The sequence below is a fragment of the Trichoderma breve genome, chromosome 6 (assembly GCF_028502605.1).
Source record: "Trichoderma breve strain T069 chromosome 6, whole genome shotgun sequence".
Lineage (NCBI taxonomy): Eukaryota > Fungi > Ascomycota > Sordariomycetes > Hypocreales > Hypocreaceae > Trichoderma > Trichoderma breve.
The window spans coordinates 3,369,975-3,395,009 of NC_079237.1; the positions used below are offsets into that span (position 1 = coordinate 3,369,975).

The following is a 25,035-nucleotide window of genomic DNA, read 5'->3' on the forward strand; positions in this document are numbered from 1 at the left end:
AACACCAGCCAAACAGATCAGAGCCCTAAATCACGCCTATTTTCCAGTCCACGCCCGAACAAATGCAGCCTTGTCCTTCATTGTCAAGCCCACTCTCTTGACTCTGCTCAGCCTCGCCAGCGCCTCGCCTATCCAATCCAACAGCTTCTGTTCTTCGCTGTTGATGCCAGCGCCTGCTCCACCTCTATAAGTCAAATCGCTAGGAATGTTGTCGGACTTTGCGGCAGCCTTGTTCGTTTGTCCCTCGGCGATGCGCACACGGATGCACGTCGTCGGTCGAGAAAGTAGAGTCCACAGGAAACGAAGCCATTGTCCGGGGATGGGCGTCGTGATCTCGGAGGGGGTGTAACGAATACTGACGGGGAAGATGTGCACGTCCGGGGGCGTTTGAAGGATACTAGGGCTGAAGGGCAAGATGGCCTTGCCGTTGGTGGTGCCGCATTCGGGGAACACGGCAATGACGCGGTTTGGATACTGCTTCACCAGGTCTTTCAGGTCTACTAACTGGGCACTTGGTGCGGGCTGCGTGGTGACTGGCGCAAGCGCCTTCATCACAGCTTGCAGCAATCCTATCCTCCTGACCTTGCGCTCGCCCGGATATGAAATGGTAAAGACTGGGTCGAATATAGCCGCCAGATAGATGGCATCAACGGGGCTGGTGAAGTTGGCGGCTATGATTGATCCTGGATGGGGGACTCTTTCGCGGGGCTGCTCGGACAAGGTGCCGCGCTTGACGCCGTCAAGCTGGAGGTCAATCCACCAGATGCCTGGGATGGCCATGAGGCCCCATAACGCTATTTTGCGGACGAAGACGGGGAGCGGCAGCGGGTGGAAGACGATGAAGTAGCCGAGAGCGTAGGTGAGGAATACGGGGAGGCGGACAAGGAAGAGCAGGACGTGGGTGAGCGTCGAGATGGCGGAGCTGGGGGATGAGACGGGGAGGAAGGGCGCGATGCCGGTTGCTTTTTTGCGTATAAGTCAGTCTTCATGTAGAGGATGAGGAAAAGAGGTGTTTACCTCTGTCGCGAAACTGGCTGTACTTCTCCATCTTGAGCACAGCTGAGTATCTGAATTGTTGCTTCTATTCCGGTACCTCCACCTGCTACGTGGAAAGCGGCTGTGTTGTAATATCGAAGGTCGAGTAGACAACGTGGCGTTATCGAGACATTGAAGACAGCTAAGCTGAAGAGGATGAGCTCTTCTCTCCCCTCTTCTCTTGACTAAGAAAAATAGAATCCGTGAGAATGGTTGGGGAGGGGGAAGCTGAGAAGAAGATAGGGTGGAGTATCTACTTTAGCAGTAGAGATGCGGTTTTGTGTGGGAACATGGAGAAAGCTATGGGAATAAAGGTCTCCATAACTTTGGGACGAAGTTTGGAAAGTTTGGAGGTGGGATTACATCAGCAGCGCTGCTTTTAGAGCTCTTGATGGTGGGGTTGTTACTAGGCATGTCGCGGGATGGATGAGACACGTACGTATGGAATAAGCTCATGGAATGATCGATATAGGTTTATCATTAAGACTAGATCCATGGAAATGAATAACGGACCAATACGACTTTTTTGGTATTGTGATTGACGGAGACGCGCATATGGTAATGAGTTTAGTACAAAGAAGAAGTACCTAGTAGTCCCAGGATTTTGACCAAGTACAAATTCATCACCTCAAAAAACATACTCTTCTTCTGGTGATGTATCATTATGATCAATAACAATTGATATATACCCGAATTGAATACTCTCAACAACGTTGCAATATAGGTATTATAAATCGAACGAAGTGTTATCGATTCAACTGGCATGTGAAAGTCGTGTCTTTCTTCAAAGCGGCAATGACACTAAGCTTCTTTTGGACACTCTCAGCTCTCGTCGAGCCCGGTACATGGTACACGCAACTCTACGCTCGGCGAGATAGGTAGAGACGTCATTGCGGTTGGCATGTGAAATCAGCGGATATAAGACGGATGATGAGCTGTCATTCGGGGTAAGGGAGGAGCCATAGGGCCAATCGACGGCTGCCTCATGTTGGACTGCTGAAAATGATGGATACAATGCCCGGTGGTGTAAGTTAAGGCAGTATAGTACATCAGTGGCATTACAGTGTGTCCTTCCGGCAACCCTTGGGTTCAAGCCCTAGGAGGCGATCATCACCTCCTACAGCCGCGACTAACGTGAACTACTATTGCATTCTTCCGTCTTAGCACCGTGGCCGTAGAATCTACAGCATTAGCGTCACGAGAAGCACCATGCCATGTGCCTAAAGTGACTGCGCCCAAAAGTCAAGCCACAGCACCTCAGCCACTGTTGCCCGGCCGACGCACCTGCAGCAGTAAATAACCTGGCCCGTGCTCTCAACAACTGCTCCACACCGATAACACAAATCAAGCATCAAGCCATTCCGTTCAAATCATCTTGCGTCAACAACCGAGCCAGGGGACGACTGCACTGCCGTGCCCTTCAACTGCACTTGTACGCTCCTATCCTCCATCATCGTTTGAATATCTTCACCCGCCCTGCAGCGATATCTAATCGCCGGAGCGCTTGCTCCACCGTTTCGACGCGATCCCCGACGTTCGGTTTCTTTGTTGATATTTTTTCCTTTATCGTTACAATGGACGCTACCGAGAATCAGGTTCGCTCTCTCGCACAACCATGGATCGCCAATGTATAGCAGAGAGTCAAAGGCTGACTGCAATGCTCCCACAGGCTGCGCGACCCTCCAAGATCAGTCGCTTGCCAGCTCCGACAGCGCACGCCGGAGGACTGACCGAGTGGAGCGAGTCACAGCAGAATGCTCGAAGTCAATCCTCCATCCCCGCGCCGAGGGGCCTCAAGCGCGAGATTCCGCCGTCCGGTACGAAAGAAGCGATATATACTCGCCATATATTCTCGATATGCTAACGTTTGCCAGCTCCCCAATCCGAGGCTAAGCGCAGACCCCTCGCTGAGCGTGCACTCGACTATCCATCAAAGACTCCCACAAGTGCGCTTCCACGATCCACCATCAAAGGCCAATCTCTAGCCAACATCTCACAAGTAGGGATCTCCTGGACGCTCGGAAGTAAACGCCCCAGTGGCTCGATGGCTGACATTTAATGATAGCTCAAACTACCACGACCGGCATCTACAATCCCTTCAGCAAGCAACAGCTTCGCAAGGAGCTTCGGTCCAGGTCGAAATGGTGCCACAGAAAAATCATTAGTTCCCAGACCAAACACACCAGCCAACCATACGAGATCGAAAAGTCAAGTAGCACGGCCACGGACGGCACAGGGCTTTCGAGAAGAGGAAGGCAAAGATGCGACGGATAGTAAGGGTATGATCCTCACCCAGCAACTCACGACCATTGCTTTCAACACACTTTCCCACCACAAAATCAGAAATACAAAATCCTCTTCATCTTTGTCCTCTTCCAGAGACAGCTCTCTGAACACGAGATTCAACGGCCTTTGTCTCGACGATAATACTTCCCTTCACAACACAAGTCAAGTGACAACCTCGCCTCCAGACACTGTACTTGCTTTAAGTAACGTCACTGTCCACCGCCCCGGTAATGAGAAGAGAAGCAGCAAACAGCCACCATCCGCTTTGGTAGCCGTGCAGGGAACCTAGGGAAATCCCTCTACGACACCAATTGATAAGCCAGTCAAACGGCCGGTGGAAAAGCCTCAAGGATGCATTGCTCAGCTCAAGCCCTGTTCTCCCACCAAATCCCCCATCAAGTCACCCATGCGCTATAAGAGTTTCTTAACTAAGGATTCTAACCTCACTGGATTTGTAGCCTTTGATGCCGAAGAACATGTCCGCATGACGGAGTTGCACTTTCAAGAACTAAAGAAGACCGTAACGGACGCCATGGTACATACAACACAACAGGAGAAAACATACATGGCCAATGCCCTTGATTTGGTCAATAAGAAAGGTGAGAACAGAATCAGCTCTAACTAGATTGCAGTGGAGCTAACATTGTTTACCCCAGCCTCGGAGTTGGAGAGCTACAAGGCAAAATTAGAAAGCGACAAGTCGAAATTAGAGAGCACGGCCGAGTTCCTAACGAAACGAGGTAAGGACAAAATGAGCTTTCATCGAGTTGCTTGAAACTAACATGTATTCCTCTAGTCTCGGAGTTGGAGAGCGACAAGTCAAGATTGGAAGACAAGACTGAAGCCCTGAAATCAGATCTCGACGCCTCTAAAGAAGAAAGTCGGAAATTCCAGCACGACATCGAGAAACTTGAATGGGAACACTCTCGACAAATCGAGGACCTTACCAGAAAGCATAAAGCCGAAATAGACGATATCGCGCGGCAACACCACACAGCAATAGACGATCTGAGCCGAGAACTCGAACGACTAAAAACGCAAGAAGCACACGACCATCAGCAACAGATTGACGCATTGAATCGACGGCATCAGCAAGAACTACGTGATGAGCAGCAGAAACGGGAGCAAGAGCTTCAGATTTTACGGAGCAAAATTGGAAATGAGCAACAGGAAGCGGAGATTGTTTTGCAGAAGAAAGATCGAGAGGTGCGGGAAATGCGCTCTGAGGCAGAAGGTGTACGATCAGATCTGCAGCGCGAGAAGGCGCTTACAGGCAGTTTGCAAACGAGCATCTCCGAGCTTTCGGCCTCCAACACGACGTTGGAAGCGAAAATCAACTCTCTCCGATCCCAGGTCGAGTTTCTCGAATCCGACACCAAGGCACAATCCGATGCATTCGCCGCCATGGAAGACAGGCTTCAAGATGCTCTGAAATATGCCGAAGAAGCAAGACAGAAGCTCATGAAGGAAGAAACCGAGCGCCGCGTGCTCTTCAACAAGTACCAGGAGCTCAAGGGCAACATTCGCGTCATGTGCCGAGTTCGACCGCCTCTTGGGCACAGCGAGGGTCAGGTAGCGCAGCTCTCGTATCCCGACGACAAGACTTCCGCAGAGATCCTGGTTGCCGGACCTGAAGAGAAATCCAGTCTTGGAGTTATCCAGAGGAAGAGCTATCCGTTTGAGTTTGACCGAGTGTTTACGCCTGAAGTACAAAACAATGAGATCTTTGACGAAATATCACAGATGGTACAGAGCGCTCTGGACGGCTACAACGTGTGTATCTTCTGCTACGGTCAAACCGGGTCAGGAAAGACGTATACCATGTCATCTCCCGACGGCATGATTCCACGAGCTACACATATGATATACGACACAGTAACCCAGCTCAAGGAGAAATCATGGGACTATACCTTGGAGGGTTCCTTTGTCGAGGTTTACAACGAAGAACTAAACGACTTGCTAACACCCAATGAACGCACTGCGGAGGGACGACTGACGAGGAAACTGGAGATCCGACACGACGAAATCAGGAAGCAGACGACCATCATGGGCTGCAAGTCTGTTCGACTAAACTCTGCCGATACCGTAGAGCTGATGCTGGAAGAGGCACAGAAGAATCGGTCGGTAGCAGCCACCAAGGCCAACGAGCGATCCTCTCGGTCTCACAGCATTTTCATCCTGAAGCTCATTGGCGAAAACTCAGCAACGGGCGAACGATGCGAGGGTACTCTCAACTTGGTTGACCTAGCCGGATCAGAACGCCTCAAGCATTCGCAAGTCGAAGGCGACAGGATGAAGGAGACGCAGAACATCAACAAGAGCCTGAGTTGCCTGGGAGACGTAATTGAAGCGCTGGGAAGGGGATCAGGCCATATTCCGTATCGAAACTCCAAGCTCACACACCTACTGCAATACAGCCTGGGTGGAAACAGTAAAACACTCATGTTCGTCATGGTATCGCCATTGGAGACTCATCTGAAGGAGACTTTGACCAGCCTGAGATTTGCTACAAAGGTGAGAAACAAATTCCGTGATTGTAACAAATGTAGACTGACCCGGCTAACCCATGCAATAGGTACACAATACACACATTGGCACAGCGAAAGCAACCAAGAAGATCAAGGGAGATTTATAAGCATTGCTCAGGTGAGGGAAAATGGATTTCATACAGCGAGGGAGGATTATGGTGTTTTGGCCTTGACTTGTGGGAGTTTTGCATCTATTCCATGGTTTGGTGGGCGTGATTTCAACGGCTTATGACGGCTTGTGACGAACTGATATCCTCTGGAAGAGTAGATATGTATTAAGGGCATTGGAGTTTTACGGAAAAAGATGGTTGATGAAAATGTGCGTCACTTTATATAAGCTCTTGCTTGACGCTCAAATGTCGGAATTGAATATGAAGCCCTCGAGAGGCGTCAGTGTCTTCCTCAGCATGCCATACCGCTATGTCCATATCGAGATTGATCGGTAACGATTGTCGAGTCGAGGGGCAGCCTCTATGATGCAATCCCGCATTGTTATTGGAGAAAGGTGGAAGCTTGACGTGACAATTGCGTGTGGATGTGAGAAAGCCAATGTTGTGATGTCATTCAAGCGCCGTGGGTGGAATTGATATTTAAGGTTGCACAAGTCAAAGATGGCTGTTCAATGAGTCTACAGCTTATAGCATAACATTTACAGAGAGCATCCAATTGACTGAAATATGCCTACTCTTCGAGAACGCAAGAACCCCAGTTCGGGAACCAAGGTGCGTCTTATTTATCATAGCAATTATCAATTGGCATATGAGTGTTAACAAATGAGGTCAAGGTCCACCCGGGCAAAGATGACCCGGTTCATCGTGAAGCCGCTGGACTCGTTGCACCGGAATCACTCGCCGCAGAATCCGTCCAGCACGGCGGCGAATTCGCACAGAATCGCAATGCTCAGCAAGAGGGCGTTGAAAGTTCCGGCCTGAAAGCCCAGTCCGGTCGCGAAGGCGGTATTAGTAGCGGTGGTAAATCCGCGGGTGTTAGTGGTGGTAAATCTGTAGGCGAGGCGCCGGGCTACGTGGCAGATCAATACATCAAGGACACGAAGGGCCCTCATGGCAAGAACATCAAAGAAGGTGTTGATGAAGGCAAGGCTGGAGAGAAGAATGACGGGTTGGCGAGGGCGTTGAGGGCGGAGCCGGGGAGCGAGGACGATCCGAGTAGGTTGGCGGAAGCGCAGATGTTTCAGAAGGGGAGTTTGGGAGCGAGGGGGGCTGGGCCGAGACAGAGCCATTTGGAGGGGGAGACTATTTATGATAAGTTGGATAGCGAGACTTCATCGTGAGATGGGTTTTTGAGATGCCTGTCTGTATAGTACAGTATCAAATTGAAATCTTGGTATAAGGAGAGAGTACCCGTCCATTACGTGATGTGACTGCTGCGCCTTATGACTTGCGTATGTTGTCACCGCCCCTAATATCAACTGCAAGTATACAAAGTAGATTTGTCTTCTATGCAACAAATAATAATATGGAGCCTTGCATACAGCTCTGTTTTTTAACTTGCTGCCTGCTCCGCGGGTTTCGTGTTAGTTCCCGCCACTTCTGACATGGCATTAACAGAGAGGCCAAAAGTTGAAACGGGCGGCTAGGCACCAGCATTTCAATGCTTGCCGAGCCTTCCATATTCCCTATACAAGGCATGCTTTGTCTTCTTCTAGACGGTATATTAGGTGGTAGTGGGCAATAAAATACGCCTTGTCTGCTCCGAGCATCGCTGTTTTATGCAGCGCTTCTGATGATGATGACGAACATTTTGTAAGAAAAGTGAATGGGGTATGCAACATGAAGGGGAAATTGGGCTGATGTGTGTAATGTTCAGATGGCTTCGTCATTTATTCGATCGGTTTCATTCCAGAATATTCACTTTTCGGGAGAATCACCATCCTGAAGACAGGTCTTTTTACGGCAAGACATACGAAGACATGCCCGTTATACCGGAGGAGAAGTCGTCGCTTCGACCGCCACGACCATCGGATGTTGATTCAGGGAAGCAGAGCAGTACTTCAGGTTCAAAACAAGAAGAGACTCGGAGAGATGCGCCCAGAAATACAGATGTGCTGTCTGAGCAGGATGTTGAGGCTGAAGAGATGGAGCATCAGCGATATGGAGAGGCGCAACCGCAGCTTGTGCCCACGGACATGATTGAGACGATGATATCAGCGCAGGGGCGAAAGAAGGAGAGTCTCAACGACGGATGAGATGCAACACAGAGACAGGCAATTTTGGAATTCCGGTGGCACCGAGATTGAATCATGGAGGAAACAAGCGACAACTGATATTGCGGAGGATATGTTTGGAAGAATTGATACCAAGAATACTCGTTTAATGTTGATAATATTGTCATTACCAAATTTGGCAGCATGAGTGTAGGGTAGGTAAATAGACGGGAAAGGCGAGGAAAACTCAGATGCGGTGACGACCCACTAAGGCGAGGGTGACGTCAAGCTGCTTCAAGGTTTTTTTCTAGCATATGCCAAGGCGAGACTGTACAAGTTGACAGCAGATTGACTGTGGAATAGACGCTGGACCTGCTTCGGAAATGGAGAAAAAATACTTAAAATTATGTGGATAACACTGTATGTTCTAGGTATCGCAGCGTGACAAGCAATTGGCATCAGATCTCAGGTACGGACTCACCGTAATCTAATCGCTGTGTTGGCTCTTACATGTGTATGTACGAGTACTCCGTAGTTTATGCCTTAGCTTGATGCCTGACTGTGGCTCCCCCCCTTATCTGCCTCGACGCCAAAATTTTGATACCGGGCCCCACCATTCAAAAAAAAAAAAAATTCACCCCGCCCATTCAAAGAATTCCAAGGCAGCAAATCAGCCCAGTCGGATTATTCCAGCCCGTAATCCATCACTCGGATTTTCTTCTTCTTCTCTTGCACTCTTCGAAAAAAGTAGTATTCGGCTGTCGTTGAATATTACGCCTGGGAAAAAATTGGGACTTGCTTTGTTTCTTTATTTCCTTTTCTTTCATTTTCTTTTTCTCTAACGACATCACTCCCTCCCCCACCATCTCTCTTCTCTTTTCCTCTCATAAACAAAACCTCTAGACCGTCACAATGCCTCCCTCAAGTTCCAAGGAAAAGAGACTCGCGAAGAAGGCCGAGAAGGCCGCCGCTTCAGGCAAGAAGGGAGCCAAGGGCAAGACTGAGCCCGAACTCGACGTCCATGGAAACCCCATCACGGACTCCGATGGCCCCGCCACCACTGATGACAAGCTGGACGAGGTGAAGCGTCTGGCCGATCAGATGGACCAGCACGGCATTTCAGACCGAGTCACCACCGGTGTGCTGTCGTCCACCCAGCAGAGCAAGGACGTCAAGATCACCAGTACCTCTCTCGTGTTCCACGGCCGAGTCCTCATCACCGATTCTACTCTCGAGCTGTCCTTCGGCCGCCGATATGGTCTCCTCGGTGAGAACGGCTGCGGAAAGTCCACTCTGCTCAAGGCCATCGCCGCTCGCGAATACCCCATCCCCGACCACGTCGACATTTACCTTCTGAACGAGGGTGCTCCCCCCAGCGAGCTTGGTGCCCTGGAATGGGTTGTCAAGGAGGCTGAGAACGAAATGGAGCGTCTCGACAAGCTGGCCGAGAAGATGCTCGAGGACGAGGGCCCTGAGAGCCCTGTCCTGATTGACCTCTACGACGTATGTTGCCTGATATTTCCCACCAAAACGTCGTCAAATCGAGTACTAACATTTTCTGGCAGCACATGGACAAGATGGACCCCTCCACATTCGCCACCCGTGCTTCCCTGATTCTGACCGGTCTGGGTTTCAACAAGAAGACCATCCACAAGAAGACCAAGGACATGTCTGGTGGTTGGAGAATGCGTGTTGCCTTGGCCAAGGCTCTGTTCGTCAAGCCTTCGCTGCTCCTGCTCGACGACCCCACTGCTCACTTGGATCTCGAGGCCTGTGTGTGGCTGGAAGAGTACCTCAAGAAGTGGGAGCGAACGCTGGTCTTGGTTTCTCACTCCATGGATTTCCTCAACGGTGTGTGCACCAACATGATTGACATGCGCGAAAAGGCCCTGCAGTACTATGGTGGTAACTACGACTCCTACGCCAAGACTCGCGAGGAGAACGAGACGAACCAGATGAAGGCCTACACCAAGCAGCAGGAAGAAATTGCCCACATCAAGAAGTTCATTGCCAGTGCCGGTACCTACGCCAACTTGGTCCGACAGGCCAAGTCCCGCCAGAAGATTTTGGACAAGATGGAGGCCGATGGCTTCATTCAGCCCGTCGTTGCCGACAGGGTCTTCACCTTCCGTTTTGCCGACGTCGAGAAGCTGCCTCCTCCCGTTCTGTCTTTTGACAACGTCACCTTTTCCTACTCTGGCAACCCCGAGGACGACCTGTACCGCAATATTGACCTCGGTTTCGATATGGACTCCCGAACTGCCCTGGTCGGCCCCAATGGTGTTGGCAAGTCAACGCTACTGCGTCTGATGACTGGCAAGCTCTCCCCAACTGGCGGATCCGTCACCCGTCACACTCACTTGAAGCTTGGTCTGTACTCCCAGCACAGTGCTGAGCAGCTCGACCTCACCAAGTCTGCCCTGGACTTTGTCCGTGACAAGTACAAGGAGAAGTCCCAGGACTACCAGTACTGGCGTCAGCAGCTCGGCCGCTACGGTCTCACTGGTGACTCTCAGACCGCCCTGATGGGTACGCTGTCCGAGGGTCAGAAGAGCCGTATCGTCTTTGCCCTGTTGGCCATTGACGGCCCCAACATGCTGCTGCTTGACGAGCCTACCAACGGTCTTGATATCCCCACCATCGACAGTCTGGCTGACGCTATCAACGCCTTTAGCGGCGGTGTGATTGTTGTGTCCCACGACTTCAGGTAAGATTCAATCATTTACTCTACTATTATTGTTGTTGTTTTCAGCTGATACTAACAAACTTTTTTCTCTACAGATTGCTGGACAAGATTGCCAAGCAGATCCTGGTGTGCGAGAACCAGACCATCCGATCATGGGACGGCACCATTGGCGAGTACAAGAACTACCTTCGCAAGAAGATGATCACGGCCGGTGCTGTGTAAATGGAGCGAATGCATGAGACGCAAAAATTTAAAAGTGCATATTGAAATGGCAATTGAAATTCTTATAGAACGGATGATGAATGACAGGGAATTGGACGGCGGCTACATGGGATAGGATGTCCACACGCGGCAAAAAAAGGCCCATCAGGGAAGATGGCGCGTTAAAGAAGAAAAAGCAAAGCCGCGCAGAGAGTGCGCATGAGCACGGCCGCGATACCCTAGAGATGCGGGATGCATGCATTCATGATCGATGTTTTTTTGTTTTCAATTTTACGGGATAGACTTGGTAGTATCATTTGAGATTTCTTCTTGGGGTTAGTTACTACTAGGTTTGAATGATATGGGAGGGCATTAGACAGAATGAAATGAAGCCAGGATCTTGTCAATACTTGATGGGGTTGGATATGAGTGTCTTCTATGCAACATTATGTGTAGGCAGTTTGGTGAAATCACAACGAGCTTACTTTGATCGGCGTGACTCATGTCGGCGAGGGAATAATGGTCCTTTAAATTATGTGAGAATACTATATTTTTTTGGCGGAGTAAACGCCCTTCAAGTGACACGGGGGGGCTTTCTGTCGAGGTCCTTTGGTGGCTGGGTTAAAAAATCCCCATCTCCATTTTCATTCCAGTGCCATTTTAGGTTGAGGGGAAAAAAACAAAGAACGAGTCTACAAATCACCTTTGAACCAAAACACAAGTTGGCGATGGCCTCCGTTACGATACGGCCCGCATCCCCGGCCGATGCCCCCGCCATCGCCGCCGTGCACTACCGCGCGCAGGAGAAATACCACGGCTTCTACGGGGCGTTTTTCGTGCACAGCCCGCGCGACATATTGATTCAGGCGACGGCGAGGGCGGTGAACAAGCCGGAGAATGTGTATTTGGTTGCTGTGGACGAGGAGGCGAACAAAGTAGTTGGGTTTGTGCGATATGTCGTGGAGGAAGAAAAGAAGAAAGAGGAGAAGGAACAAGAACCTGCTGTTGTTAGTGAGGGTGAGGGTGAGGTTGATGCTGGGCCGTCGCTTTTTGGTGTCAAGGAGCATTTGAAGGGGTTGTGGGAGGAGTTTAATGAGAAGCAGGTTGCGATGGATGGGTGTTATGAGAAGGCTGCTGATGGGAAGAGACATATCTGTAAGCATTTTCTTCTTCTTCCTTGGATGGATTCAAACTGACGATGGGGTTAAGATGTAAATCACTTGATGATTGATCCCGATTACCAACGCAAGGGCATCGGAGGAAAGTTACTGGCCGCCGTGTTAGCGAGGAGCGATAAAGAGAGGGTTCCGACGTTTTTGATGTCGTCTGCGGAGTCGCGCGGGTTATATGGCAAGATGGGGTTCGAGATTCTGGGGACGTGGAGGGTTGATAATGGGGATTGGGCGGGAAGGGTGGTTGAGGTGGAGAAGGGATTGGGGATTGTTGGGAGGGAAGGGCTGGAGGAGGAGTTTAGGGGAGTTGGGGAGGTTGAGGATGTTATGGTGAGGACGGTGAGGTGAGTGATGATGGTGATGTTGAGGTTGGTGTTGATACTGGTGAAGATATCAGGAGATGTGCATGTACATAGAACATTGCTGTATATAAGTTTGTATCAAGCATTATACGGCGTATCATTAAAGAAGCAATTTGTATAAAAGGATCTGTGAATGGCCTTTGCGGCTCGCTTGACGGGATGGAGAGCGGGTACGGGTATCTGCGTCAAGGGTCTGCTCTAGTGCTGAGATGCAGATGGAGATGATGAACTTTAACTGTGCCGGATGATTTACATTAGTGTTGATAGACACCAATCTGGGGGTACCTAGTAGTACCTATGATACCCACCGACCAACTACTTCCAATCTATCTTATATGTGTCTTGTGCAATGGCTAAATATCCAAATGCTCTTACATAGACGAAAGGCATCACTCATTGCTGCCCAACCTGATCAACTGATATTTAACCTGTGCTACCCTACATTTACACGGGCCCTAAATGACGGTCCGTTTTTTAGCGCACGTGCTGGTGCCCCAAACCCCAGCCAAGCTCCCTTCTGCAAGTATCAGGTACCGCGCCGCACGCCTCAGATACGCGCAAAGCACAGGTCCGGGCTACCCCACCGCTTTCACCGCCTGGGATTCGCCGGGCATCATCACAAGCACTCCAACGTCCTTGTCCCTTGTCCGCCCAGTCTTGTCCTGTCCTGTGCTGTCGCCAATCCACCTTTGAACCTCCCCGCCTCTGCCCGGATCCCCGCGCCTCAGACGAGCTGCGAGTGCGAGGCATTTGCATTTGCTCCGATCTTTGCAGTCGACACAGCGTCGAGCCAGACATGACTCGGCCAGAGCCATGGATTTCGTGAGCAGCCCTTCATGAACAATAAGGGGGAGAGATGATCCCCTCAGGACGCTGAGCCTGAGCGGGAAAAAGAAAAAAAGAGAAAACGTGCGTGGGATCCGAGTCTAACGCATCCTTGTCTGTGCAGTGGTCGCGCTTGTTAAGCCCCCTCTCCTCCGGGAGCTCTCGTCAGGACCAGGCAAAGGACCCTGCCAAGCGTCTTCATCGCTTCGAGAAGGAATATGCCGGCTTGTTGGTGAGTTTGTCCTCCCTTTTTGCTCTTCTCTGGTGCTTTACAGTCTGTCGTGGCCATCTTGCGCTTTCGTGCGTGCTAACAGCAACAATCTTGCCCTCCCCTAGTCCATCTGGCGCAAATCTACGAACCTGTCCCAAGACATCGACGCCGCCGAAACCGTCGAGATCAGGCTTCAAGAGCTGACCAACATCCTCAGCGACGAGAGCCGACGCCCGCTGCCGCATCCATGTATCCAGTATGCCTCGATCAAGCAGATATACGTGCCCATCGGCAAGATTGCTACCTCGTCCTACAATGAGTGGATCATAAAGGAGGCTGTCCTCTTCTTTGCAACGCTCATCGAGAGCGAGGAGGAGGCTTTTGTTGAAAATCACACCTTTTCCGCCAGTCTGACAAATCTGCTGGTGCGCATTACAGGAGTCAACAGCGCTCGTCTCGGGCTGGATACCGAGTCACGCGTCGTGGAGCTGGCTTTCAACATCACCACCAAGATCCGCCTGGACCCCGAGATCCTTCCTGCTTGGTTTAAGACGCAGCAGGATGTCAACCGTCCGAGTGACAGAGCCGCGAGTGTCCGGGACAAGTTCGCTGGCCGAACTAAGAGGGCTGACTTTCCACTCTTTTACATCCTGATGGACTATATCCACCACGAGGGCAAGGTCGGCGACTTTGCGCGCACTGGTCTTTTATACATCATCGAGGCTGCGTCGAGCTCCGAGTCCCTGGAGCAATGGATTGTCGAGAGCGATCTGTCCACTCTCATGGCCACTGGTTTGGGAGCCTTGTACAGTCAGCTAAGTCGGAAACTCGTCATCGATCACCTGCCAAACAACCTGCCACCTATCCTCGCCCTCTCCGACTATCAACACCCTACATCCAACTACGAAATTGTGAGCTCTTGCTCTAGCGAGTTTCAGTCCCACCTCGAGACCTTTTTGTCCCACCTTTTGTTTTGGCAGGACGTCTTGAATCATTGCAAATCAGTCGAAGTCAAGTCGACACTGCTGGAGCACTTTCAGGTTATTTTCTTACAGCAGCTTCTGTAAGTCTTAATGCCCCCCCCCCCCCCCCCCCCCCCTGATATTTGCGCAATGCAGAGGTTCGTGCGCTAATGACCAACTATTCTAGATACCCATCATTGCTTGAGTCGTCCGATATAGACGGAGGCTCGTCTGTGGCAGTTTTGACCTACCTCCGCCGCATCATTGAATCCCTGGATCACCCCGACATGATCAACCTCATTCTTCACTATCTTTTAGCCTTGCCCGAAACTGTTCCCTCGCAAGGCCCTCCCTCAGGGACTGCCATAAGCGCTGCTCGCCAGCGGAAATCCATGGATCTCGCTACCATGATGGCGGAAAAGCCCGATACAACCGCGACTCCTCTCCTTTTCAACCTGGTGGATCTTATTCTTGCCTGTCTCCGATCGCGCAACCAGCAGACCATTTACGTGACTCTCCAGCTAGTATCAGCAATTGTTAAAAGGCACCATCGATATGCAGTCCTCACCCTCCTCCGAACCGACATGTTCCCTAAAAACAACATCAATCGAACTGTGGGTGCTCACGAGCAAGAAATCGAGTACTTGATGGCCCTGGCAGAAAGCGTTGGCGGCCGAGACGACTTTAACGAGACGTACGAGAGCATCTTGAAAGACACCATGGCTCGGCTTGAGAGTCACCCGTGCTCTCTAAGACTTGTCGCCCCTAGGCTGTCACAGCACAATCACAAGCTGCCTACAATTCCAGACAGTCTTCCAGGCGCACCCAAAGACGTGCGGGAGCACACTCTTCGCCATGACGATCTTTTACTCAACTCTATCCTTGACTTGATGGAAAACTTTTTCATGAATCCGGTGGAGACGAATCTGTCAGTCACTGATACTATCGTGGACATGGCGATATGTGGCTACATGAGCATCGAAGGGTGGCTGGCTCGGAGCCCCGGCAGCTACGTCTATGTCGAGGACGAGCGGCAGTCAAAGTCTGATGAAAAGAAGGAAACTAAATCACAGCAGGATGGAGAGGGCGATGAAGAGACGCAAACAGAAACGGGGGCAGATGCCGAGACTGAGATTGGTGATCGATCGCTGGCTGATGAGCTCGGATCGCAAGATGATGCTTACTCGGTTGGCGGCTTCTCTACATTCTCAGACGATACGGAGGCAGATCGTCTGGACTCGATGGAAAAGTGCAGGCGTCGGCCCAAGTGGACTCAGGACTCTCTACCTAGAATCCTCATCGTGCTCAAGCGTCTCTGCGACCAAGTCGAGGCATTCAAGCAGACGGTGCCCCGGTTTGACGAGCTCCTCCAGCAGCGCCGGGAAGCATTCCAGACTGCGGATTCAATTCTGGACAACCCTCCGCCCCCTCCTGTTCTGAGGACCCCACCGCCACGACCTAGCTCCAGCCTTGACGAAGTTATCCGGTCTGTATCTCCGTCGCGTCCAACTGGACTCGAGGGTTTCGCCCAGCGGCTACTTTCTGAACTCGGAACGCCCAGCCGCTCTGTCACCCCTAGGGGACGCAAGAATAGTACTCGAACATCCGGTGCTTCCACGCCCTTTAACGTGTCGGACCTGCTCTCTCCCAGCCCCATGCCAAACACCTCCAAGCCACTGCCTGACCCCAACAGGATTGCTCTTAGCCGGAGTCTATCCCCTTCAAGTGCTCAGAGCGAAGCCGGTGGGCACCAACACCGAGGCAGTCGGCAGGGTTCAATAGTCGTTCAACCGGCGGATTTCGCTGCCGTGGACCAAAGCATTCTCGCCCGGATGGTAACCCTGCCAGGCGATCATGTCAAGCCGATACAATTGGACTTGGAAGGGAAACCAACTCCCGATGTTCCCGAGTCTTTATTCTCGGGAGACGAACTGTCCAGCCTGGACGGATATGATAGCAGTGCGGACCGAAGCGAGGTTGCCACTGAGCCAACGGTGGTGACTGAAACGACTGACAACGCCGAGCCAACCAGCCCGACGAATGAGAACATGGTGTCGGTATCGCATGTTATTACCAATGTGCTCATCTACCAAGGGTTCCTTCTGGAGCTGGCTAGTTTGATGCAAGTCCGGGCTGGGTTGTTCAACGAGGTGCGGTTTGTTTGATGATGCTGAATAATGAATGCCACTTGCTCTATGATAGAATATTTTTCCCTCCTTCGGAGAATAAAAGAAGTTTCCACGGGAAGTTACTCGGGGCAGCGTGATTGTCTACGGTGCCATGTTGTTAATGTGTGTGTGTGTGGGTTTGAGGGTGTTGTTGTAGTAGGAGCATCGTGCATACTGTATACCTAAGCTGCATGCACCGGAAGAAGCATCCGTCTTTTTGAGTGGTTTTTGAGGGGGTGGGAAACTTGACAGAGTGCTGATTTCATTTGTTCATCTTATTGTTTGTTGCTTGATCCCTCATACCCTGACCACACCCCCCTGGTCACTTTATGGATGGCATATGAGTAAGGAAGCGGAGTTGGCAATTCAGCCGACGGGTTTATTGCAGATGAGTTTACGATATTCCCTTTTTGCGTGTTTGTATGTGTGTACGGTGTACTCTATGTACTATGTAGGAGAGCAGATGTGCCGTATGCCGGCTTGGCTGTGAAAGGTCCATGGAAAACAGACCGACTGACAGGCATTTCTTGTTATGTGTTTTGCTGGCTTGCACTGTGTGAGTTGAAGTGATGTGTCGGGATGGGATGGGATGGCCTGCAGATGAAGTGCATGGCCATGTCCGATTAGCGACGGATGGTTCCGTGCTGAGTGAGGCTGTAGGTGAAAGCGGATGAAGTGTTCCGGTTGATGAGTTTCCGGGGCCGGAGGACGGATGTGTTTGTGAGACGGATGGAGGGTTTCGGAACCCGGAGGTTGAGCTGGAGGGAGCTGGAGCGGTTCCGGGTTTTTGGGACGGGGATGGGGTATGGGGGGATTAATTTGTCGTCTGGGGATGTGGATTTTGCGTTTACGGGTTTATTTAGTATATATAAGCTTATGTGGACGCTTGTGCTGAATTGTTTCTTCCTTTTACTCTTGCTGGAGTTGCTCTTGATATGAAGCGAACGTACTTTGGTCTTTTTTCTGCCCTTGAATGGTTCACTTTATCTTCTAGAACTTACTTGTATTAGGAGAGCAACGCAATGACGTGACCTAGCTTCTTCGCTTTTTGAGCTTCATTGTCGACAATACAGCTGCCTTAGTTCACAAGATGTCAGCAGCATTTGCTGATAGAGATTGCTTCACCAAGCAGATTTGATAATGGGCCTTTACTCAGCGAAATCCATTCTACCTACGAGGCTTGCAGCAACACTGCCGTTGAAGTCGACCTTTTTCGCCGATACTGATATGTACTGGACTGCATCGCGCTACTAGTACTGTCGTCCCCTCCGCTTGTTATACCGGCTATTTACGATTACCCTCGCGGCAAACATCATTGTCGGCTGGTAAAATAAATGGTTGGGTGTGAAGGAGCGGGAAAGAGCTTCTTTGATGGTTAAATCATTCGAGCCCGAAAGAGAATCGCGTTACATGAGATTTTGCAGGGAATGATTTGTCCAGTACGATGGCTGACATGAGGCTTGCCCTGTGCATCACGAGGTACTGAAGCGTCACCAGCACCTTTGAGCATCGATCGAACTGGGCTTTGCATTTAAGAAAAGGGGGGAAACTCAAAGGTAATTGCGATGATGCCCTTTGTTGTTGAGCTTGGATTCAGAAGAGGGAGATGATGCTCCGACTTTTGTCAGTGTGTCTCATATAGTTCATCGCCCTGCTCACAGGCCGCCCAAAGCTCTCGGAACAACACCCGCCACTACATGCATGTTTGCTTCCATCCCTAGGGGGTAAGGTACCCGTGCGCACACGCATCCCTCCCTGGCAACTATAAAAAGAGCAAGGCAACAAAGAGAAGAAAACAAGGTTGAGGCTAAGACAGTTGGACGGGCGGTTTGAGACATGCGTAGGTCAGACGAGACAAGTCACGCCAAAAAATTGAGACAAGACAAGACGCTTCGATGTAAGACATTGGAAGGATGACGGGCATCACGGGTTAGGGATTGAATTGATCGGCGAGAGAGGGATTGGAGCGATGCTACTTTGGATGGGTAAGCTTAATTGCGCGGTTGACAGGGCTTAATGTGGCCTGTTTGTGTTGTTGTGTTATGTTGCTGCGTAAGTACAGCTGTTATTACAGGTAACTGTCATCACTGCAACTTGTCGAGATGATCATCAACTCAGTAGGTCATGTCAGCACTGAGACTTGCAACTTGCAGTAAACCATCATAGGTAATCACCAGCAAGTATTAGCATTGAACCCTGAACTATTTGCTGTTTAAGCTCGTCTGATGGCGCATCGAATACGGGGTTTAGCGTGGGCCGAAACCTCGTCACGCTCTTCTCACGTGCTGCCGCTGCAGCGCACCTCTAACTGCAAGAGGCAGTCGCCGAACCTCTTCGTAATTCATTGCATTGATCCTTCGCACATCGTCAAACCAACAGCCTGTGGCAAATCGGTGAATCCATGCGGATTGTCACTCGTTGAGTCGCATCGCAGCGGTTATTCTCAGTTTATACTGACTCTGCAGTACAGTAGGCACAGAACCAGCGCCAGAAAAAAAAAGAAATGGGACGCGCCACCTGCACTCCGGAAAATTTGCAATAGAGCCAAGCCTGCCTTTTCGTTCCTGGGCGATATCTAGCCGCTCCATTAGCCGGCAAACTGGACTGGCAATTTTACCAGCATCATGGCGCTCTTCAGCTATTGGGCACGTCAGCTTATGGTGCGGCGCAGCAGCCAATCACGGCGGCCCGAGTGGCCTCGTTCAAAGGGTTCTAGACGCCGGGCCATGAAGCTGTTTAAGAACGACTAGACGAATGCAGGATCCACTGGGCAAGACTGGGGTGGGAAGAATCCAGAGTCCAGAATCCAGAGTCCAGAGAGGAAGGCCGAGAGGACAAAAGGCTTAAATACAGAGTTATGTTTTAGCCAAATTGTCGGATGGCCATCGATATTGCAACCATCCTATCCAGTTCGGAGAGGAGGGGATCCTACGAGGATTGTCGACGTTGGACCTCGATGGATTTCTCCCAACAACAGCCTAAGCAGCTCAGCCCGTGCCCGTATCGTATTTGAGACAAACGTCAAAAAGGCACAGCCCGGCTCCATCTGTGCCTGTGTTGGCGCAGCGCTAGCACGATGCTCTAAGACAGCTTAATCTCACGTATTTGTTCCCTACACGACAAGGAGGAGCTCAAAGGAGTATGTAAGGCCGTCGTATTGGCTCCGTCGTGCTTCCTAGCTTCAGCCGGGGGTGGTTCGCTTTCTTCTTTATGCGGCCGTAATTTCTCTTTCTCTCTTTCGCGCTCTTTGTCCTCGTCGTCGTTGTCACCATCGTGAGCGGTTTTCGCTCTTTGTTCTTGTCGTCGCGTGATCGTGAAATCACACTTGTGAGAGAGACAAAGAACAGCGACCCCAACTTTCAGTTCAGCAGCAATATGCTTCTCCACGAAAAGCAAGACTCGTTCTCGCCGCTGAGGCAGATCCTGGGCCATGTCTCGCAGCGCCGCTACCGAAACTACGCCGCCGTCGGCATCGCCCTGGTGCTGCTCTCTATGGTCTGGCTGAGCGGCAGCCTGACGCTTCACTCGAGCAGGCAAAAGTTCCACGACGACTATGTTAGCAACCGCGTGCCCGAATGGACCAGCCGGGTCAACAAGTCCAACGATAGCCACCTGATTCCCGCCAATATCTGGCAGATAGTCTTGCCCAAGACTCAGCCGTTTATGGGCGATCCGAATCACGTTCATATAGACGCCAGACAGCTTGAATTTACCGCTTCCTGGCTAGCCACGAACCCAGACTGGCAATAGTACGTCTATCCAGTGGCCCCATCTTCCCGTGGTTGCTATCCCACGACTATATGTCTTCTATTTACTAATCTATACTGTTTAATCCCTGCAGCACTCTGGTTGGCCAGAAGGGTGGTAACGAGTTCGTCGAGAGCCACTTCAAAACCAACCCCAAGATCATCGAGACCTACCACAACATCAGCAACGTGGGCCAAAAGTCGGATTTCCTGCGATACCTTCTCCTCAGCGTTTACGGCGGCGTCTACACAGACACCGACACCGTCGCCCTCAAGCCCGTCGACGTCTGGGTCCCGGAAGCCTTCCGGAACAAAGCCCGTCTTATAGTGGGGATTGAATTCGATCGCCGTGACGGCGGCCCGTGGGCCGACATCCCCCACTGGCTCCAGTTCTGCCAGTGGACCATTGCTGCTGCTCCTGGCCATCCTGTCTTTACCAGAATGGTGAACCGCGTGCTGAACTCTCTCGACGACTTGTCGGCTCTTCACGGGGTGCCTATTAGCCAGCTCAAGCCCGAGAGCTTCGAGGTCATGAACTCGACCGGACCAGCGGCCTGGACCGACATGGTCTTTGAGCAGCTGCAAGTGTACAACCCTCTTCTCAACGATACTCAGGATCTGTCCTTTATGGAGGAGCCCACCCTCATCGGCGACATTTTGATCCTGCCCATTGACGGCTTCGGCATGGGCCAGGACCACTCAAAAAGCACAAACGACGGAAGTATTCCCCCGACGGCCATGATGAGACACATGTTCCAGGGATCATGGAGAGGAGACTAAATGTGGGAGATGTGTGTTCTTTTGTATAAATAATGGGATTGTACTTTTTTTTTTTTTTTTTTTTTTTTTATGAGGAAGCGTTTTTGGCTATGGACATGATATACGTTACAAAGCATCTTGTGTCAAATGAGCTTTGTTTATGAGTTTGGCACTTTTGGGTTATACGGCCTCTGGGGCGATTCCGTATTGCTTCTTTTTTTTTTTTTTTTTTATGTATATAGTAGGGATATACCAGAATCTGTTATTTTGATGAATGCTTGCGTTTTGATGGTTTGAATTGTTGTGTTTGGATTGGGTGCTGCTTTTCTTGTTGTAGCGAATTGTGTACGTTATGTGTATGATAGAGATTGAGAAGAGTCTGAGAAACAAGGGGAGATATAGTACAGATGTGTATTATTTGGAGTCACTTATACACTAGACGCCAAGATTCGCGTGTCCATTATCAAGGTCACGAATTTCTTTCTATCGATGTTTGTTAGAACTTTAGATACATTAGAGATGATATTCAGCGATACGCTAAAGCAATCGGAGTCTACTTCTTCTGGCCTGAGCTGTTAAACGACAAAAATGGAGATCAAGTTTCTTTCTAGGGTACATCAATAGAGCTCTTGACCTTATCAGTCTGAGAGTGGAGTCTCGTTGCACATCCCTGCCGTGCCTTGCTTTGCTCTTTTTGTCAGTAGGCGACCTTGAATCTTCGCTCGAATTCATATGTACTAGGAAGAAGAGGATGGTAAAGTATACTTTATGATTGCCTGAAAAAAAAATCGTGGTTCTGTTTGTTCACTAGTTGTATGAGACTCGTGAGGTGTGATATCACGATAGAGAGAAGTAATGATTTTATTGTCAACGGCCGAACATAAGTCGATTCACACAAGGAAATAAGTTTCCTTGCCTATAGTCATTGTCTTCTGAGCTACAATATCATATTCACCAATTTCATTAAATGCTCTTGATACTTTCGCAACATAACAGTCCAAATAAATATAGAAGTCTCTGTTTGGAAAAAACGAGCATCTGTATAGGTACGATATAGTAACCAAAACTTCCCTTTTGTTCTTTCAGTTCTTCAAGGCAGTTATGTAAGAATCTACAAGGCTAGTAAACAAGAGGATAATTACGAGACCCCTCTTAGATTGGCCGGGTAAAAACTATATAAAGGAAGCTTTTGTCCCCCTTTCTTTCGAGAATTTGGCGAGCAACACACTCTTCAGTTACATCTATCTGGCTGCTGTCTTTATTTTGCAGAGTATTTGTTCAATTTCTCAGCTTTTCATTACCCCTCTCTATATATAGACTCTCCTCCAATGAATGAATACCTAACATGGGAGAATCGTCCCATAGAACCTGGCAAATTCTCCATGAGCTTTCCGGGGAGCATTCAATAGTATAGATGATGATTCCAAGTCAGGTTATTAATGAAGTGTACTGAACCAATATCATATCACCCGTAGCTGTTACAGTGCCCTACATAGCAAGATACTTATAAAAATCTCAAATAATCTAAAACTCGTAAGCTATCATGTAAAACTTCCATATCCTTTAACCAAAGCTTCATCATCCAGTAGGACAGTTTCATCCTACATAGCAGCTCCGACTCTGAATATTCAACAATCATCAAATGGCCCAATGATTCCTCTCATGTCCATCATGCATCTTTCATATCAACGCCCAGCGGACATGACCCTAAACACCCAGGACCCTGATGAAACCAAATCACGTCCTGAAGCACGAGAATACAGAATCTACCTCGGCTTACAGCGGGAAACACGGATGAAAACAACCATCCGAAGCTTACCAGGAAAGCCATGTCCGGCTCATCCATCCTACGCCCAACCCTAAAATATCCTCCTAGACTCACTCCTCCGTCTTTCCTAGCGAAACTCAATGAATCGTGATGTGTTGCAACGTTAGAGATACCCAATTGCCCCAAATCACCAATCAACACCACGATAATTTTGCAATCTCGGTCTTTTCTACGCTCCCATCATGCTTCACGACTGATCCAAGGGGTCATTCTCGGTGAATCTGCAAGGATTTGATCTTGTGACCTCTTGATCCCCTGAATTCGTATTTCGCAAGAACCGGACGCAGTGTTCTTGCAGTTGACCATTCGTATACGGTACCGTAAAATCAACATTGCGAAGGTATTTGGCCGAGAGTACAGGAAATATTGCATTCCGTGGATTCATTTTCAAAAGTTCGACCGTGATACCCACAAGAAGCACTCTTCGCCGGATAGACTCCCGGTACAGGGCTTCATGACATTCATATCGGCCTATTTACGGGGTCCCAAGCTGCAAGACGCTGCTGTTCTCGTTTCATTCGACAGCATCCGGTACTCACCGCCGGGCCGTGCATGAATATCGACATCGAGTGAGGCCTCAATTCTGGTCATCTGCCACCACGCATCTTCCCTTGAGCCGCCGGGCCGAAGCAAGTCGAAACCGCAGCACCAAAAGTCCAGATAACAAACTCCACTATACGATAACCTCATCAGCGCTCCCCCACGAAATATACTCCGATGGGTATCTCCCTGTATCCAAACATGGCAGCAATGTTACGAGATAACTGGTAGGCTTCTCGGGCCGACCCCATACGCCCGCAATTTTCGATCAATGCAACCGAGGAGAGCCCGAAGGCAGCAAAGATAGATTCAAACACCGTATCCATCGCATTAACCAGTATTTCGACAAGAGACGTCGTGTATCCAACTTTCAGAGCAAACATCGAAATCTCCCAACCCCCACGGCGAGAATTGAGGGCTGAAGCTGGTGTTGGCGAGTGTGGAGCTCCCTCTTGACCGGCGACACGAAATTTGGTACCGAATAAGGCCGTGGTGACGAGCCAGTGCTTGTGAATGTTGCATTGTTGGTAATCTGACATGTGCCTCGCGCAGCCGACTCGGCGTATCTTTGCTCGGCGAGATAGCTTGCTGTGGGGAGCTCCAGATTATGCCATATTAATTCCGGCGAGGCTGACGAGATGGGATTGAAAACAACCCGAGATACAAATCTATCCACGACTGTTGTTTGACATCACAATTGTAAAATTATAGTAGGGCACGCAAGAGCCAAGGTATGACATGGATGTCTTCGAGATCGGGTTTTCCAAGGCGACGTGCAGCATCACTAGCAGTTGTCAGCTAATGCTTGACCAGGGTACAAGGCGCTAGCAAGTCAAAACTCCTTCAAGGAAAACGCAGAATTGGGTGAAACTCGGCATCGGCAAGTCTCGGATTAGACAATGTGAATCTTCTATTGTTTCCCACGTGCTGTGGTATTTTCTTGTTCCCCCTTTTTGCCTCCGGAATGTAATTCAGGATACGCGTACACGCAGACGTACCTGGAGAGAGTACGTGTATAAGTGAGGAGAGGAAGAAACTAAAAAGAGCAAAATCACTGCAAATCCACAAATGGCCACATGGCAGCCAAGAGTGGGCTGGAGCTGGAGGATTAGCATTCATGGTGTTAGTCGGGACAGGGCAGGGCCGATTGTGTGTCAATCCTTCGCCGTCCAGCCGACTTGGCCGTGGAGCCTGTGGCGTTATTCACCGAGAGCAGGGTCTCCTTTTACGTAGAGCATGATCAAAACACCGAGTGGGAGGCCGGTCAAGCTTCAGAACCCGGTGCCGGCCATGGAAGCGCCGTGCCGAAGATCAGCGGCTTTTCGTATCGTGCTTGCGGCGTCACTCTAGCGGTATGGATGGATGGTTGACTGCAGCCCAAGCGACTCAAGCAGCCAAGCTACTGTAGGGCATCGCCTGCGCTACTCGATCCGGCCAGGTCAGCCAACGTTCGTGCCGTGGCTTGCCGCTCGCAAAGATTCCCAATCAGGATGTGAACGGGACTGGTGGCTTGGTGTGGCGCCTTATACCTCCGAGAAGAAATTACCCGCGTTGCAGCCATT

At 50.2% G+C, this 25,035-nt stretch overlaps 7 protein-coding genes across 7 annotated transcripts; 6 read left to right on the top strand and 1 right to left on the bottom strand.

The window, feature by feature from the left end:
• Positions 1–36: 36 nt before the first annotated feature.
• Positions 37–1,048, bottom strand: T069G_09940 (uncharacterized protein; the record flags this gene model as incomplete). Its single annotated transcript, XM_056177150.1, has 2 exons — positions 37–962; positions 1,018–1,048. The coding sequence occupies 2 exons, from the start codon at positions 1,046–1,048 to the stop codon at positions 37–39; spliced, it is 957 nt and encodes a 318-aa protein (XP_056025628.1).
• A 1,561-nt stretch (positions 1,049–2,609) lies between these two features.
• T069G_09941 (kinesin motor domain-containing protein) lies at positions 2,610–5,956 on the top strand (the record flags this gene model as incomplete). Its single annotated transcript, XM_056177151.1, has 9 exons — positions 2,610–2,630; positions 2,705–2,852; positions 2,910–3,034; positions 3,101–3,314; positions 3,780–3,920; positions 3,978–4,061; positions 4,118–4,527; positions 4,576–5,835; positions 5,897–5,956. The coding sequence occupies 9 exons, from the start codon at positions 2,610–2,612 to the stop codon at positions 5,954–5,956; spliced, it is 2,463 nt and encodes an 820-aa protein (XP_056025629.1).
• Positions 5,957–6,526: 570 nt separating this feature from the next.
• T069G_09942 (uncharacterized protein) lies at positions 6,527–8,055 on the top strand (the record flags this gene model as incomplete). The annotated part of the gene is made up of 4 exons (XM_056177152.1): positions 6,527–6,571; positions 6,634–6,805; positions 6,857–7,019; positions 7,752–8,055. The coding sequence occupies 4 exons, from the start codon at positions 6,527–6,529 to the stop codon at positions 8,053–8,055; spliced, it is 684 nt and encodes a 227-aa protein (XP_056025630.1).
• Positions 8,056–8,925: 870 nt separating this feature from the next.
• On the top strand, positions 8,926–10,921 carry T069G_09943 (ABC transporter domain-containing protein; the record flags this gene model as incomplete). Its single annotated transcript, XM_056177153.1, has 3 exons — positions 8,926–9,516; positions 9,579–10,720; positions 10,795–10,921. The coding sequence occupies 3 exons, from the start codon at positions 8,926–8,928 to the stop codon at positions 10,919–10,921; spliced, it is 1,860 nt and encodes a 619-aa protein (XP_056025631.1).
• Positions 10,922–11,628: 707 nt separating this feature from the next.
• On the top strand, positions 11,629–12,420 carry T069G_09944 (acetyltransferase (GNAT) domain-containing protein; the record flags this gene model as incomplete). Its single annotated transcript, XM_056177154.1, has 2 exons — positions 11,629–12,055; positions 12,110–12,420. The coding sequence occupies 2 exons, from the start codon at positions 11,629–11,631 to the stop codon at positions 12,418–12,420; spliced, it is 738 nt and encodes a 245-aa protein (XP_056025632.1).
• Positions 12,421–13,247: 827 nt separating this feature from the next.
• On the top strand, positions 13,248–16,597 carry T069G_09945 (retinoic acid induced 16-like protein domain-containing protein; the record flags this gene model as incomplete). The annotated part of the gene is made up of 7 exons (XM_056177155.1): positions 13,248–13,256; positions 13,384–13,491; positions 13,596–14,533; positions 14,620–15,159; positions 15,202–16,062; positions 16,126–16,175; positions 16,215–16,597. The coding sequence occupies 7 exons, from the start codon at positions 13,248–13,250 to the stop codon at positions 16,595–16,597; spliced, it is 2,889 nt and encodes a 962-aa protein (XP_056025633.1).
• A 3,378-nt stretch (positions 16,598–19,975) lies between these two features.
• Positions 19,976–21,126, top strand: T069G_09946 (glycosyltransferase sugar-binding region containing DXD motif domain-containing protein; the record flags this gene model as incomplete). The annotated part of the gene is made up of 2 exons (XM_056177156.1): positions 19,976–20,349; positions 20,442–21,126. 2 exons carry the CDS (start codon positions 19,976–19,978, stop codon positions 21,124–21,126), a joined length of 1,059 nt encoding a protein of 352 aa, XP_056025634.1.
• Positions 21,127–25,035: the final 3,909 nt, after the last annotated feature.